This window comes from Lipotes vexillifer, unplaced genomic scaffold (genome assembly GCF_000442215.2).
Source record: "Lipotes vexillifer unplaced genomic scaffold, Lipotes_vexillifer_v1.1 scaffold534, whole genome shotgun sequence".
Lineage (NCBI taxonomy): Eukaryota > Metazoa > Chordata > Mammalia > Artiodactyla > Lipotidae > Lipotes > Lipotes vexillifer.
The window spans coordinates 2,748,925-2,767,148 of NW_006787833.1; the positions used below are offsets into that span (position 1 = coordinate 2,748,925).

The window sequence follows — 18,224 nt, forward strand, 5'->3', positions numbered from 1 at the left end:
AAGAGCGTGAAATCGCCAGGAATGGATGCTTCCGAAGGGGGGTTGGCTGCCGAGTGACTCTCAGGGAGGGTGGCCTGGCCCATCTCCTAACTTCTATTTGGGGGCAGCCACTGAAGGTCCTTCTCTTCAGGCAAGGAAACAGTCACCTACTATGGAGGTGATCAGAATCCCTGGAAAATTTTCTTTCCCCCTTTGAACTTTGTAATGTTTCGCTGCAGGTCATGTCCAGGTGGAAGGCAAGGCTGGCTGAAAGACTGAAATCTCCATCTAGAAGGATGCATCCATTCCCGTGCTCAGCTCTGCTTGCCTGTTTTGGGGACACAAGGGAGACTGCTCCCTTCGATCAGCCCAGCGCAGCCGATACCCCTTCCACCGTCTTTGTTCAGCCCAAGGCCAGAGCGGGCCGACACCCAAGTCACCCACGAAGGGAAGAAGGAACTCCAGAGAAAAGGCGAGATTCCGGCACCCATTCAGAGAGGAATGGCAGTGCGAACCGGAATTCAAGTAACCACCCTGCTGTCCAGCCCGCGGAGACGCCTGTGGATTTGCTCAGGTCTCTAGATGGGACGACAGACTGTGTAGCAGTTACTTTTCAGACTTCTATTCCCAGACCATCAATTATTGAAATGCCAGCGGTGAGTGTTCCCAGTGTTACTGTAGAAGGAGTGGTGTTGGGGTAGAGTCCAGTGTTTGGTGAGTGTCTTCAGGAAACAAGCTTGTTTAGCGTTATGAGTGAGTGAGACATTGGGGGAGCTCTTACTAGTGAGAGGAAGTGTGTAAAGGCTTTTAAATTCTCATAAGGTTCTCAAAGGATGTGGAGGGAGGCCATGACAATAAGCACCAGGGCCTTGGCAGTGGCCAACATTGACCTTTACCTGCCCCTGGTGCTCCAGAGCCAGCAGTGTCTCAACACAAGATGAGGAGAAACAGGGTCTGGAAAAGCATTTAAAAATTTTTACTGGTTTGTGAATTTATCTATATGAAGATCCACAATACGAAAGGTTTGATTATAGAATTTAAGAAGTTGCCTCTACTTTAAATGAATCACATGATATTTGGGAAAATTTGGAAAGGACCATCAGTGTACCCATAGCAGTAAAGAAAGGAACTGGCCTATAAACCTATTCATAATGGGGATGTTTCTGTGATCGTTTTCTGAGACTTAAAGGCAGGAGAGGGAGTTATTTGAAAAAAATGGTGCTGTTGCTCTTAAAAGGCAGCATCTTGAGTTATTTATATATCTACTTTCCTGTTTCTGGAATTACTGGATTTTAACTGTTTTTGTTTTGTTTTGTTTTGTTTGTTTGTTTGAACATCTTTATTGGAGTATAATTGCTTTACAATGGTGTGTTAGTTTCTGCTTTATAACAAAGTGAATCAGTTGTACATATACATATGTCCCCATATCTCTTCCCACTTGCGTCTCCCTCCCTATCCCACCCCTCTAGGTGGTCACAAAGCACTGAGCTGATCTCCCTGTGCTATGCGGCTGCTTCCCACTGGCTATCTATTTTACGTTTGGTAGTGTATATATGTCCATGCCACTCTCTCACATTGTGCCAGCTTATCCTTCCCCCTCCCCATGTCCTCAAGTCGAATATTCTGATTGGATTGAGCTACAAAATCATTTCAAAGTTCCTGGTAATCTCAATTTGGGAGACAGTGTAGAGGCAGGGTTTCTTGAATGATATTTTCCAGAGACACCCATTGAGCATTCTGGGGTTGTATTCCTGGCCATGTAGCTTAGGACCAGATTGAAAAAAATGAGAAGTCTTTGGCATCAAACATTACTAAGATATTCTGATTTTTTAAGATTATTGTTTCTATCTAGTTTAACACATCGCTTTTCGTCTGACTTGCTGATTTGAACGCAAGAAGTCTCATTAAGCAATGAAAACTGCCAAACAGTGAATATAGGATTAAAACGGGATTTTAAAAATAGTTTCACTTGACATTCTACAGGCTTATATTAAATGATTGAAGCTCAGCCCTACTGTCTACATCCTTCTGTTCTGAGACTGGACTGAGGATTTCACCAAGCCCTCTGTTATAGCAAGAACTGTAATTTTTTTTCTAAATCAAAATCCAAAACAGAACCCCAACGATTTCTTGTTCAATTTTCAGTTTACACCCACATCCAGACCCCATGGGGTAGCAAACGCAGCAGTGGACTCTGGGTCCCAAACTGAGCAGGGAGGGGAACAAGACCAAACTGGGAGTGATGAAATGGAAACACTGCAGAATTAAGTGCCAGGGTGTGCAGTCCTGTGGGCGTAGTAAATGGGCATCTGTTTTGGTTCAGATTTGAGGAGCTGATATTCACAGAGCACTTGCTGTACACCAGCCATTGTCCTGAGCACTTTACATAGAGTATCCTATCGTTACATGGTTACAGTGAGGCGCATATTCTTACAAGTCCCATTGTACAGATGAGGACACTTACCCTCAGAGAGGGTAAGACACTTGCCCAAGGTCACAGAGGGAGGGAGTAGTAGACCCAGGATTGGAGCCCAGTTCTGTTTGATGCCAAAGTCTATCCTCTGAATTATAACATGCTTCTACTGCTTATTATTATTATTTGTATGATGTTTGCGGATTTACAGTCAAGTAGTATTCATACCTGAATTCATACCTTTTATTTTTATTAATTTGCTTAACATTGCTTTATCTTAGTTTCATGGTGTATAACACGACAGAAAGAGATGCTTTCTACTTTGCCTCCTGCTGATGACAAGGCTTTGTGAATGACAGTGTGGGATTGCTGTGAGATCTTCCCATTAAAAGTGCCATAGGACTGCCCAGATTTTTCATTACCTGGTAATTTTGTCATGACATGTTTCCTCTCAGAAGATGATGAATAAGCTTCTTTATTACAAGCTTGCCTGGAGGCAAAATATTTCTCTTTTGGATGCACTGAGCCTCATCGTTTAAGCTGTCTTGGAAGAGGCAACAAGTAATACTTTTTTTTTTTTAAGAGCACAGCCTTGGCACATAATCATAGCTGAGAAATGAGTCCCTCTATCTGCCTTTAGTTTCCTGGGGTTCAGACAGGAGGGTGAGTCATTTAAATGTGAAACAACATCTGGTCTGAGCAGGAAAGCTCAAGATAGGGAGGCCAAGTGAACTAATTAAAGAGGAAAGGTTTTCGTTTGCGTAAGTAGACGTGCACATATCTGTATTTCTGAAGTGATGCCAATTAGTCTTCAACCTTTTTGCGGTCGTCTCTTCCCTGATCCAGGACTAAAATCAAATCAAGGTGATAACAACCCTAAAAGTGGAATGTGTCTGATAATTGCTGCTATCTTCTGATTATAATTTTTTTCTTTCTTAGTGGTCTTGCAATGGAAAAGTCTTATAATGGGTGGGATCGTAGAGTCAATGAAATACAGCAGTAGGCTGTTCACTCTTTATTTTTCAGCCAAGAGCTACTGTGTTCTTAATCTGTGCCAGGACAGCACTACTCCTGGAGAAACAAAGATAGTTGAAGACACAGTCTGTGAGGCTGCTTACATTCCGGTAGGAGGTACGGTTGGGTAACTGGGCAGTGTCAGTGCAGTACGAGAAGGCTTATGGGTCAGCACTGGACACCATAGGAGCACATGGAAGAGACTCGCATCTTAGCCTTGGGAGGACAAGGGGGGCTGGAATATATGGAGAAGGATTTCTACTTTATTCTTTTATCATTGCACGTCAGACCCAACACTGCCTTCCTCCTAGCTGAATGGTGCTATTTTTCTCCTCTCTCCCTCTCCCTTGACAAATCTGGCAGGTGTAAGAAAGGCACAGCTCCCACAAGAAGCAACTAAGGGCTTCAGAGTTAGTTTGGAAGTTTCAGAAAGTCTTTCTATAACAGTGGTAAGTTTTCACCCAGTTATTTTTTATTATTATTTATTTAATTTATTTTTGGCTGTGCCGGGTCTTAGCTGCGGCAGGCGGGATCTTCACTGCAGTGTGAGGGCTTCTCTCTCTCTAGTTGAGGCGCGCGGGCTTCGCTGTGCCGCGGCATGTGGGATCTTCAGGGACAGAACCCGCGTCCCCGGTGTTGGCAGGCGATGCTTTGCCACTGGACCACCGGGGCAGTCCCTTCATCTAGTTCTTACGCCAACAAAGTAGTCAGCCTAACACAGGAAGAGAAAGTAACTGTGGTTCTGGAAATCATTCCTGGGTATTTTAACTAAAAGTCTACTTTACAAAAAGGAAGGGAAACAGAGCCCGTAGTGCAGTTGCTAACTGCACTGCTTTTTGTAACAGGCTGGCTTTGCTACTAGACAGAGAAGTGGTAACCAAGACACCCCCAAAAGGCAAATCGTGCTCTGGACGCAGTGTCACAGGCTCAGGTGGTCACTCCTTTCACATTGTTGTGCAATCATCATTACCATCCATCTCCAGAACCTTTTTCATCTTTTCCAGCTCAAACTCTGTATCCATAAAACACTGACTCCCATTGGCCCCTCTTCCCACTCCCTGGCAACTACCATTCTACTTCCTGTCCCTATGAATTTAACTACTCTAAGTACCTCATGTTAAGTGGAATCACACAGTATTGTCCTTTTGTGCCTAGCTTATTTCACTTAGCATAATGTCCTCAAGGTTCATCCATGTTGAAATGTGTCAGAATGTCCTTCCTTTTTAAGGCAGAATAATATTCCATTGTATTTTTATACCACATTTTGTTTACATATTCATCCACCAATGAACACTTGGGTCATTTCCACCTTCTGGCAATTGAGGTTATTGCTTTTATGAACATGGGTATACAAATAACTCTTCAAAACCTTGTCTTCAATTCTTTTGAGTATATACCCAGAAGGAGAATTGATGAATCATATGGTAATTCTATCTTTGCTTTTTTGAGGAGCTGACATACTGTTTTCTACCACTGTTTTGTACCACTTTATATTCCCACCAACAATGCACGAGTGTTCCAACTTCTCCACATCCATGCTGCCACTTGTTGCTTTTTGAAGTTTTGTTTGTTTTGATAATAGCCATTCTATTGGGTGTGAAGTGGTGTCTCACTGTGGTTTTGATTTGCATTTCCCTAATGATTAGGGATATTGAGCATCTTTTCACGTGCATATTGGCCATTTGTTATATTCTTTGGAAAAATGTCTATTCAAGGCTTTTGCCCATTTTTAAATTGAGTTGTTTATTTTATGTTGTTGAATTATAGGAGTTCCTTATATATTCTGGTTATTAATTCCTTGTCAGATATATGATTTGTAAATGTTTTCTCCCATTCTGTAGGTTGCTTTTTCATTCTGTTCATAGTGTCCTTTGATGTACAAATTTTTAATTTTGATGAAGTCTAATTTATCTATTTATTCTTTTGTTACCTGTGCTTTTTGTGTCATATTTAAGAAATCATTGCCAAATCTAATATCATGAAGTTTTCTCTATGTATTCTTCTTAGACTTTTATAGTTTTAGCTCTTACATTTAGGTCTTTTGAGTTAATTTTCATATCTGGTATAAGTTAAGGATCCAAATGCATTCTTTTGCACATGGATATCCAATTTTCCCAACACCATATGTTGAAAAGACTATCCTTTCCCCATTGAATGCTCATGGCATCCCTGTGAAAAATCATTTGACCATGTATATGAGGGTTTATTTCTGGGCCCTCTATTCTATTCCACTGGTCTATATGTCTGTCTTTATGCTAGTACCACACTGTTTTGATTACTGTAGTTTGTAGTAAGTTTTGAAATCAGGACATGTGAGACCTCCAACTTTGTTCTTTTTCAAGACTGTTTTGGCTATTTGGGGTCCCTTGAGATGCCATATGAATTTTAGGATGGATTTTTCTATTTTTTCAAAAAAATTATTGGGATTTTGATAAGGATTGCATTGAATCTATAGATCGCTTGGATAGTATTGACATCTTAAAAACATTAGGTCTTCTAATCCGTGAATATAGTTTGTCTTTCCATTTATTTGTGCCTTTTTAAATTTCTTTCAGCAATGTTTTGTAGTTTTCAGTATACATGTCTTTTGCCTCCTAGGTTATGTTTATCCCTAGGTATTTTATTCTTTTTGATGCTATTGAAAACGAAATTGTTTTCTTAATTTCCTTTTCTGATCTTTCGTTGTTGGTGTGTAGAAATGCAATTGGTTTTTTTGTACACAGGTTTTTCATCCTGTGATTTTGCTGAATACATTTATTAGTTTGAATAGTTGTGTGTGTGTATATCTGTGGAATTTTTATATTTTATACATATGAGATCATTATAATCTGTGAACAGAGATAATTTTACTTCTTCCTTTCCAATTTGGATGCCTTTTATTTCTTTTTCTTGTCTAAATGATCTGACTGGAACTTTCAATACTATTCAGCAATACTGTGTTCAACAGAAGTGGCAAAAGCAAACATCCTTGTCTTGTTCCTGATCTTAGAGGATAAGCTTTCAGTCTTTCACCATTTAGTATGATCCTACCATTGAGTACAATGTGGGTTTTTCATATATGTCCTTTATTATATGAAGTAATTTCCTTCTATTCCTAGTTTGTTGAGTATTTTTATCACGAAAGGGTATTAAATTTTCTCAATGCTTTTTCTGCATCAATTGATATGATCATATCTTTCCCCTTCATACTGTTAATATGTTGCTGTATTGATTGATTTTTTTTGTATGTTGAACCATCCTTGTATTCCAGGATTAAATGGTATAATCCCACTTGGTCATGGTATAATCCTTTTAATATGTTATGGAATTATGTTTGCTAACATTTTGTTGAGGATTGTTGCATCAATAGTTATCAGGGATACTTATCTCTAGTTTTCTTTTCTTGTAGTGTCTTTGTCTGACTTGGACATCAGCGTAATGCTTGCCTCATAGAATGAGTTAGGAAGTGTTCCGCTCTCTTCAATTTTTTGGAAGCTTTTGAGAAGGGTTGGTGTTAATTCTTTTTTGTTTTTTTGATGTTAATTCTTTACATGTTTGGTAAAATTTACCAGTGAATCTGGCCCAAGGCTTTTCTTTGTTAGGAGGTTTTTGGTTTCTGGTTCAATCTCCTTACTAGTAATAGGTCTGTTCAGATTTTCTATTTCTTCATGATTCAGTCTTGGTGAAGAGGAGCCACTTTGATAGCACCACTTAAGTATGGTAATCACAATCATGATTACCACTTGCTGAGCACTATTAATCGTTTAGGTGTGGTGCTAAATGCTTTACGTGGATTAGCTCATTTGATCCTTCTAATCCTTCTACAATGTTAGCTTCTGATAATCCCAATCAATTCTCAGCTCAAAACCGTCCAATGGCTCTCTCATTCACTCAGAATAAAAATCAAGTCTTCACAGTAGCCCACAGGTCCTTTACAAAGTATGTCCCATTACCTCTCTGAACTCACCTCCTACTGATGGGGAAATTAAGACTCAGTGGAGTTAGGCATATGATCCATTTCCACTCTAAGGGTAACCTTTGCAGCAGGCTGGGAAGCTCAATTCAACCAGGCAAAGCATGACTTTCTTGGGCTGTACAGAACTCACGTTGCCAATAACTGAATAGCTGTTAATTCTGTTCTCCTTGTCAAGGCTCCACGCCCACCCTTCCTCTTCTCTTGGCACAGTCTCTGTTAAGACCTGGGATAGTTAATTAAGTGGGTTTCAGCTTCCTTGGTTAGAATCAGATTCCGGCTATGCTCTCTTGGCCATGTTAATTGGAATTTGGGGTTGGAGAGGCTCCTGGATACCTATTAACAGAAAAACTCTTGAAGATATTCACCTCCATAGGCAAGTGATCTCATTCAGCAAATTAATTCTATTTTCAATGTCTTAAAGTTGCCTTGAAGTCAAGCCTTGGGAATACCATCTGTAGAGGGCAGTGCTGCTTAGAAGCATATTGTAAACTTGTATGTAAACATCTATCACTCCCTCATCCCACCCTAACTCTGCATTACCTTTATTTAAGCATCATTAGGGGCAACTGTGCTAGGCTGCATTTCTACTTTCTACAAACCAGTGTTCCTGCATTTCTTTAGAATGAAATCTTCCCTTCTTTTTCCTATGGACCCTAAGAGAAGAGAACAGAATTCCAGGCTACCTATTAAAAAAAATACCCTATTAAGAAAGCTTTCTGCTAGGCAGATGATTTGACATAAAAGCAATTCTAATAGAAAGCAACTTACAGACCCATGCAATCAAATGTTAGTTTTCTAGTTCCTTTTCACACTCTTAGCAAAATCACAAACTGCCCCCCTCGACACACACACGCCAACACCAACAAGGAGGGTATCTTAACAAGCTGGTGGGAATACCATACCATTCATTTTAAGCCCTGATAATTTCTTACACTAGGTTTCTACTTTCAAAAGATGTTAAACATAGTGGCATGATAGTGCATGATATACCCACTGTACTCAGACAGGAATTTTCCAATCCAGATATTCAGTTGCATCCCAACTGGAAAAGAGAGAGACAGCTTCTTGGATTCTCTTAGAATGAAATAAAATAAATAGTCCTCATAAAACCATGCAAATTTTACATCGAACCACTTTGACTATTGGAGACCATCCATAAAAGACGACATGATGGCAAAAACGCAAACTTTTCAGACAATTTAGAGCTGAGGGGCATATATGTTCCAAGCTAAGAAATAAAAGTTGAGTGCATAGGGGCTTCCCTGGTGGCACAGTGGTTGAGAGTCCGCCTGCCAATGCAGGGGACGCGGGTTCGTGCCCCGGTCCGGGAGGATCCCACATGCCGCAGAGCGGCTGGGCCCGTGAGCCATGGCCGCTGAGCCTGCGCGTCCGGAGCCTGTGCTCTGCAACGGGAGAGGCCACAACAATGAGAGGCCCACGTACCGCAAAAAAAAAAAAAAGTTGAGTGCATAATTTTAGCAAATTTTAAAGCATTGTTCTCAAGTGAGGTTACTCCTGTGTTCACAATTCAGATAAGAATTATACATATTTTCTGAGGTGGTGTTGATATGTTGGAGGGAGAGGTACAAAAGGAAGAGGTCGGCCCATTGCTGAGCCGCACCTATTTCTAGCACATCAGAGAGAACCTGGCAATCTGCCCATGACCTAGTTGATCCTTTGCCCTCCTTTTCACCGGTGGTTAATGAAAGAGCAGGGTTTACTTTGTTCATAGGCAATGATGGCCTGGGAGTGTCTAACCAAAGAGTCACCAAGGAGATTCCAAGACCCATTTCCCCAAAATAACTGCTTCTGTAGAGTTGGGATTTCCATCCTCTTGATTATATAATATGTAGTTGTCCTTTAGTCAAAAAATATCTGCTATTTCACTCGCTGAGTATACTGGAAACTTTAAAATTTCATATGCTCCTGGAACCATAGGGACTAGTTGAATGAATGTGCTACATCAATCATGGGAAGTTAAAGGCTTTTTCTCTAGCCAAGGACATGTGTTAACCTGATCTGAACTGCCTTTAGTTTTGCACTCGCAGTTCCTCCTTTCCAAAGAAAATAGATCTCATCACGTTAACACTTTTTCCAATGTGAGGTTGACACACTCGCTCTTGTAATTCTGCACCAGGGGAGGTGAGAGTTTGGAAACTTGAGGCAATTAGAGGAAGAGTGAGTCTCCACAAAGGGCACAGGACCTGCTATGGGAAGTGTTTATGATTTTGTTGTGGGAAGCTGGTTTGTGGGTATCTCACATTCAGTTAAATGGAAAATGACAGCCCTGGCAACTGTTATATTTTTAGATAAAACAACACAGTCTTATAAAAAGTTCAAATGTGATATATATATACCTATAATTAGAGCCAATTTAAAGTTATCTCTTTTAAAAGATCACTTATATATGGCCAAGTAATCTTCACCAAAGCCACCAAGGATACTCAATGGGGAAAAGACAGTCACTCCAACAAATGGTGCTGGGAAAACTGGATATCTACATGCGAAAGAATGAAATTGGACCCTTATCTTACACCAAACACAAAGATCAACCACAAATGAATTAAAGACTTAAATGCAAGACCTGAAACCTTAAATCTCCTAGAAGAAAACAGGGGAAAAACACTTGACATGGGCCTTGGCAATGAGTTTTTGGATTTGACATCAAAGCACAGGCAACAAAAGCAAAAATAAACAATTGGGGCTACACCAAACCAAAAAGCATATGCACAGCAAAGGAAATAAACAACAAAATTAAAAGGCAGCCTACAGATTGGGAGAAAATATTTGCAAATCATATATATGATAAGGGGCTAATAAAATATATAAGGAACTCATACAATTCAATAGCAAAAAAACCTCAAATAACCCAATTAAAAGATGGATAAAGGCCCTGTATAGACACTTCATCAAAGAAGACACACAAATGTCCAATAGGTACATGAAAAGAGGTTTAAAATCACTAATCATCAAGGAAATGCAAACCACAATGAGATATCACCTCATACCTGTTAGGATGGCTATTATCAAGAAGCCAAAAGATAAATACTGGCAAGGATGTGGAGAAAAGAGAACCCTTATGCACAGTTGATGGGAGTGTAAATTGGTAAGCCATATGGAAAACAGTATGGTGGTTCCTCAAAAACTTAAAAATAGAACTACCATATGATTCAGCAATTCCACTTCTGGGTATATATCCAAAGGAAATAAAATCTCTACCTTGAAGAGATATCTGCACCCCCATGATCACAGTGGGGTTATTCACAGTAGCCAAGACAGGGAAACAACCCAAGTAACTGTCAATGAATGAACGGATAAAGATAATGGGACACACACACACACACACACACACACACACACACACACACACAGAGGAATATTATTCAGCCTTAAAAACATGGAAATCCTGTCGTCTGTGACAACAGGGATAACCCTAAAGAACGTTATGCTAAGCAAAATAAGCCAGACACAGAAAGAAATACTGCACGATCTCACTTATGTGTGGAGTTCAACTAAAAAAGTTGAACTCATAGTAACAGAGTGATTGTTGCCAGGGTTTGTGGGTAGTGGGGGAAAGGCGAGATGTTGATCAAAGGTATAAACTTTCAGTTTTAAGATGAATAGGTTCTGGAGACCTAATGGACAGCATGGTGACCATAGTTAATGATAACATACTATATCCTTGAAATTCACTAGGGGAGTAGATCTCAAGTGTTCTTACCACACACACAAAAAGAGGTAACTATGTGAGATGATGCATATGTTAGCTAATTGTTGTAATCATTTCGCAATGTATACAGATATCGACACATTATGTTGCATACCTGAAATATATACAATTTCTGTTTGTCAATCACTCTTCAGTAAAGCTGGAAAAGAATCACTCTCCCTCATCTGCTTTCTGATGTACTGACTTAAGGGGGGAGGAAGGAGGCACTAGACCTGGGGAGTTGCTGGCCATCAGGAAGTGCTGGCCACCCCCTGCTTGTGAAAGATGCCTGTGAGAAAAATCATGTATGTAGAGGCCGAATAAATGGTGAGATCTTGGGACTTCCCTGGCGGCGCAGTGGTTAAGAATCCACCTGCCAACACAGGGGACACGGGTTCAATCCCTGGTCCGGGAAGATCCCATGTGCCGCGGAGCAATTAAGCCCGTGCGCCACAAGTACTGAACCTTGTGACCATGAGTCACAACTACTGAAGCCGGCGTGCCTGGAGCCTGTGTTCTGCAAAAAGAGAAGTGACCTCAATGAGTAGCCCGTGCACGCAACGAAGAGAAGCCCGCACACTGCAACGAAGAGAAGCCCGCACTCGCCGCAACTAGAGAAAGCCCGCGCACAGCAACGAAGACCCAACGCAGCCAAAAATAAATAAATAAAAAAGGGTGAGATCTTGTGTAAGGAAGCTCTTGAACAGGAACATCAATGCACATGCCCTTAACCAGTAATATCTGCTTTCTTACCCTCTTTGACTGAGCTGGATGTTTTAGGAGAGACACACACAGGAAGCAGGAAGGAAGGAAGAAGAGCAACTGAATAGACTCTGCTGCATAGTCAGGTGATGGCTCTCCTAGCTGGCTCTCCAACCCAGGGCTTTTCCTAGGATTCCAGGAAGCCTGTCTCTGGACTGAGCCTCTGCCAGAACCCACCTAACCTGGATGTATAATACTTGAGTCTCTGTAGGGAGAGGTATCTTGGTGTGGTGGTGTTGCAAGTTGACCTGAGTTATTTTGACCATTCAGAATTGTCCGGTAAACAGTGGTAGCCTCAACAAGTAGAGGCGCCTGGGGGCTCCATGTCTACTCACCCACAACTTGCTCCCCAGTGATGTGCTTCACTAAAGAAAGTCTCACATGAATCCTGCCACGGGTACAAACATCTGTTGGCGAGAGGGCACAAAAAGAGGCGTCTTCCCTGACCCTGAATGCTGGAAGGAGTTCCCTAGCTCTTGTCCTTTTACGTAGTAGCCCTTGGCATGAACAGCATGATACATAGGAAGGTGACAGTATTCTAATGGCAAAACCAGCCAGCGAGTCAAATGGGGTGAAGAGCCCTCTGTTTGCTGTGGGTCCAAGAGCAGCTGGAGTTTAAGATCCAGGAGGCGATAAAGGAGTTGGACTTCTGAACTGGCCACCTTCTCATACTTCATTTTACAAAGGCAAAAACTCTGGTCAGTCGAGGACCTTGAATACCATTCATTTCACAAGGGAAAAATAATTTCCAAAATCTCTCAGGCTAATAACAAATCCTGTAGTTGAGAATTAGCTAGCCGCATGTGGAACATTTGCTGTGGTCATCTCTGGAAGTAGATACCTGAATAGGGTGCTTCAAATACTAACTAAGCACCTCTGAGTGTAGCCTCCAAAACTTTCTTCGCTCTCAAGAAGGAACGCAAGGAAAAATGTTCTGGAATTTGGCCTTTGGACATTGTTGGGTAAGGATAGGATGCTTGGCACTGCTGTAGCCATCCTGTAAGTGGGAAAGGACACACTTGTAGATAAAAGCAAATAACCTTGAGATGGTGGAGTAGGAAGAAAGAACCTGGGTTCCCGAAGATGCCATGGAAACACTTCAAATGCAACTCACTGTCCAGGGGATACAGATACTCAAAGTGTTTACGCCGAAGTATTAAAAAATAATTACAGATGTTTTAACAAGGGTGATCCAGACTGACTTACCTATCCCCGGGAAATTTCCAGGTGGTCTCACAGTCATCTCAAATTCAATGTGTGCAAAAATGAACTATCCTTCCCCCAAACCTCCTCTTCCATGTATCACTTAGGATGCTTTTAGCTGTAAGAAACAGAAAAACTTAAATTTAGACGCTATGTAAATGTATTATGTTGCTTAAAAGCAAGCCCCAAGGGTGGGTGGCTTTGGAATGGGTTGATTCAGCAGTTCAATGAAGCCATGGAGCATCTAGCGTCTTCCATCTTTCTGCTTAGCCACCCATGGCCTTGGCTTCACCAACGTGTGTTTCCCTTGGTGGTGATGAAATGGCTCCCAGTAGCAGCTGGGTCACGTGACTTCTCCCTCCCCCTCTAACCTCCCACACACTTTGGACAATCCCTCCTCATAATGTTATTGTTCTGTCCCCTTCTCTGTCACCATCCCCAATACTTAGTTCCAGGTTGGTGCCTTCTTCTGGGCTGGCCTAGGACTTGGTGTTTACCTCAAGTAAAGCACTTATTAACCTGCACCATATTTGTTCGTATGTCTGGCTGTCCCACTAGGCTATCAGGAGCTTGAGGGCAGGGGCTGTATCTTATTTTCGTTTTTACCTATGATGGGCAGTGCCTAGAACAATGCCGGACATGTAGAAGATAGTTAACAAATATTTGTTGAATAAATTGAAGGATGAGTCAGCAAAATCAAAATCAGGGGAGAGGTTTATTGTACATGAGCCTTCACAGAGCCTTATCATTTCACCTTTGTTTAGTGTTGCCAGTATCTTTGTGATCCATTCCTTGTTTTAGAAAATGGATGGAGATAATTTAAGACCACACCAGAGAGTAGGGGTCAAGCTATTTTCCCTTTGAAGGATGAACTGTTCATTACTCAGGTTTAAGACAAATGAGCCAGAAAAACTTATTTTGAAGTGAACTCAGCTAGGGAAAGCAGTTTTCTTTCAACTGTCCTTCTAGACTATTTTCTGGAGCCCTCAATGAATTGCCCACATGGCAAAGAACTAACCTTTTTATGCTTCTGTTTACCTATTTGCAAAATGAGAGTTTTTATTATTCTAGTGCCGTGTTGGAAAGAATGACTATTTATACAGAAATTTAAGAAATACAGGAGAAAATAGAGAATATTAATAACAAAATGATGACACCATTAAAACGGGAGCTGAAGAAAACAAAGAGATGCATTCACCTCATTACTCTCTGTGACTTTAATAGCATGTGGAGAACTATATACATAATCTTGTTCACATTATTAAGACCCTGAGCTGTATTAAAGACACTGCAATAATGGCTTACATTTCTTTTCACAATTCTGACTTTACAACGTTTTTGGCTGAAAGAAAAAACTTTTTTTTTTTCTGATTTGCAAAGAACTCAGTATCTAAAAGATATTTTTAGTTAATCTGATCAAAGCATAAAGCATATGATTTTGCACTTAATGGGTTACTTTCTAAATCGGAGATAAAAGCCAATGATGTACATATTATTGTCAACTTAGAGGGTGTTAATGGAGAAAAAAAGTAATTGATTTAACAAAGGAACCAATCATTTCATTCAGCAGGTTATTTCTTCTGTGCTTTCAGTAGTTGGTGTGAAGAGTCTAACTTGGGAGCTTTAAAGTTTTCATTCTTTTCCTTGGTTCAACAGACGTTAATGGGGGCCTAACACATGCTGGGTTAGCTGCTGAGTTTGCCACAAAGAACCAAGCACTCATTTTGCCTTGGAGCTGCTTGCCGTTAGTTAGGACAGGAGTCAGGCAAAAAACAAAAAACACAACAAAAAACAAAGAAAACCAGCTGCAAAATGAGGTCATCAATGCCAAAATGGCATTAACATTGATCTCATTTCTACGGCTTATTGTTCAAAGCATTATACAATTATACACACTCTTTTCTTTCCCATCCAATGAAACTGCCATAAACCCAAATGATCACATATCAGTTTCTCATAATTACAGTCTCAAACTTTTCGTATTTTGCTTTCTCCTGTCTCCCCATTTCTATTGTGTCCTTTATCATTCTGGTCTCCTTTTCTCCTGACTCATACTTATGCTTCGGCATTTCTGCTGTCACAGGGGGTCTCTGTCTCTAAGATCGTTGATTCACTTAGTCAGCGATTCATTCATTCATTGATTTATTCATTGATTCATTCACCTTTCAATTGTGCCAGGGACTCTTGTCAGTTCTGGAAAAACAGAAGGAAGAAGCCATACTTCTTTCTCTTAAGGAGCTTACTGTCTGACCGACAGAGACAGAAACTTCAGTAACAACGTTGGCGCCATGGTAGACGTATGGTGTACTAAGCAGGTGGGCAGTGAATCAACGCTGCATGAGAGCAGGGTCTCAAAGCTAGAAGGTGTTCACCAGGTAAGCAAGGTAGAGAAAGGCAGTAGGTGGCCAAGAACCTGACTCCAATTGGCTTAAACAGGAAGGACATTTCTTATCTCACATAACTAGATGTCCAGAGGTTGGCTGCCTTTGGAGTTGCTGAAAGAAGCAAAGGGGCACTTTCAGGCTCTGGGGCAGACCCTCTCATGTCACAAGCCCATTTAGCCCCCGGCGGGGGGGATATTCATCTATCTCAAAGTGGATGGCTAGATTTTTTCAATGAAACTTTTATTAAGAAGTTAAGGAAACGGAATAAATATAGAGCGGGTTGAAATGAATGTTTACAGAGCATAGAGATTCTCTTTTTAAATCCACTTGCAGGCCGTTTGTGTTCTGCTTTTCTTTCAACTAACCTGGGAATGCATGTCAGCAGTCCCAGCAGCCCAGCCCAGACTTTGAACTTCAGGTGACAGTTCTGCATTCCTCTGCTCCTCAGGGACCAGCTTGTTGGCACCTCCTGCAGATGGGAACCCCAGGCTGGGCATCTAGGGCATCCCTCCCCTCCTACCCCCTGCAGACATGCTCTGCTCTCTTGGAAGAAGACACATTCCCTGCTGGCCTGTAAGGTATTTTCCTGGGCATGGAAGCATGAGCTCAGGCCTGTCTCCTAAATACCTCTTTGACTTCAGGTCTTTGAAATGATATTCTCATCCCAGGCTAGTTTTAAAATGCATGTTTGCTTCAGGTAGTCACTAGCCAATTGTTACGGCCAATTCTTCACTTTAGATTTTCTGTACTTCCCGTGCTTGTGTGTGGCACCATCTTTCCTGCATGACCATCTGGATTATAATTCATTGTCCCCAGAGGCCATAAGCAAAACCCCTCTTTGAGTTCCAAAGGCTCACTGTTGAATGATCTACTGGATTGTTTATTCCTGTCTGAGGGAGCTTCCAATGGGTGGCTCATTTGCAGGACACAAATGACAAGTCCCCAGCCAAGGTTGACCAGCTCTCCCATTGTCTTTTTGGATCATGGAGGAGCTCAGTGAGGAGCAATCCTTCAGAAGCTAATTGCTAAGTTTTACAGCAGCAGAATTGCTTTACAAGGACACTACCGAAACCAGACCTGATTCCCATGGATTCATTCCTTTATCCAACAAGTATTTAGCAAGAACGTGAAATGTGACCAGGCACCGTTCTAGGAACTAGAGAGCCAACCGGTTGTGAAGAAAACAGCCCTTGTGGAGACTCCAGCCTACCGAGGGAGGCACACAATAAATAAGATAGACTAGTAAGTTATATGATATGTTACAGATAGTAATAACTGCAGGAGAGAAATGAAGCAAGGGAAAAGGATGTAAAATGTTAGGGGTGAGGGGATGCAGAAATTCTGGAGAGCGTGGCCACAAAGGATCTTGCTCTTATTTTGGGTTGATGCCTGTCAGTCTGTTGGGGTTACTATAACAAAAGACTACAGACTATAAACAACAGAAATTTATTTATTATATAAATTTATTTATTATATAAATTTATTAGAACAGGCTTATAAACAACAGAAATTTATTTCTCACAGTTCCAGATACTGGGGTTCTGAGAGCAGGGTGCCAGCATGGTCAGGTGTGGGCCGTCTTGCCAGTTAAGACTTCTTGCTGTGTCCTCACATGGCGGAAGGGGCAAGGGAACTCTCTGGGGTCTCTTTTATAAGGGCATTAATCCCTTTCATGAGGGCTCCACCCTCATGACCTAATCACCTCCCAAAGGCACCACCCCCTAATACCATCAGCTTGGGCATTAGGTTTTCAAATATGAATCTGGGGGTGGGGACACAAACATTCAATACACAGCAATACCCATTTTGTGGTGGTCACTATTCCCATTGTTCATGCTGCTGTTTAACTGATAAACAGTTCCATCCCATTCTTTATCCCAGTTGTTCTCAACCCTGGCTGCATCTAGAATCATTTGGGGGAGTTTAAAAAAATTTTTTTAAATTGCTAATACTAATAGTGACTGATAATTCTAGCACTCTCAGAATTTGTATTTAATGCATCAGAGCTGGGACTATTGCATCAGTATTTTAAAAGCTTTCCCCAGAGAGATACAACATGTAACAGCTTCTTTATTGTTCTTTCACCCTCACATTTTTTGAGATCTTTAAGGAAAACAATGCCCAGTACCAGATGTGAAGGATTCCTGATAATTCCTTTGTAAAGTGGATGACGAAGCACAGTAAGAAGGGAAAAGGAAGCTTCTGTGATTTAGTTTGTTTTTTAAGCGACTATTTCCTACTCAGTAAGTCATGCCTTTTCAAATCTCCTTTGAAGCTTAAAACAAAAATCGCCCTGCCTATCAGCACTATATGTAGATGTATTTTCTGTCCTACCATGCAAATAGAATCAATGGCATCCTTCAAATATTAGGCTCAAAAGCATAGTTATATACTTGCCAACGAGCTGGCAATCTTTCAAAATTCACCTTCAAGTTCCATGACTTGCCTCTCTAAGAGAGAAGGACCTACATGGCTTTATAAAGAGAAGAAGAAAGAGAATGGCTTTATCCTTCCCTCTTCGGAACCAGTTCCAACCAAATTATTTCCACCCTGACTGAGAGCTTGTTGTTTTTCCTTTACTATGACATTATCGGGAGAAGACTCCGCCTGCTTTAAGAAACCCTCAGGGCTACCACCCTTTCTTCGGCTGCTGGAGATTCTTTCCTCAGTTTCCCCTACATGACATAGAAGTTTTGAGGTCTTAGTCACACATTGCCATCTCCCCGCAGAAATCATTAGGCAGTGGTTTCTTACATCCTGAGGAGTTCCCACTTAATTTTTCCTTTTTTTTTTTTTTTTTTTGGG

At 41.2% G+C, this 18,224-nt stretch overlaps 1 protein-coding gene across 1 annotated transcript in view; it reads left to right on the forward strand.

The window, feature by feature from the left end:
* Positions 1-221: 221 nt before the first annotated feature.
* FAM107B (family with sequence similarity 107 member B) overlaps positions 222-18,224 on the forward strand; it is a 222,330-nt gene continuing 204,327 nt past the window's right edge. The window contains exon 1 of the mRNA XM_007460892.1: positions 222-632. Coding sequence (XP_007460954.1) covers positions 222-632 — 411 coding nt within the window. The remainder of the gene's footprint in view (positions 633-18,224) is intronic.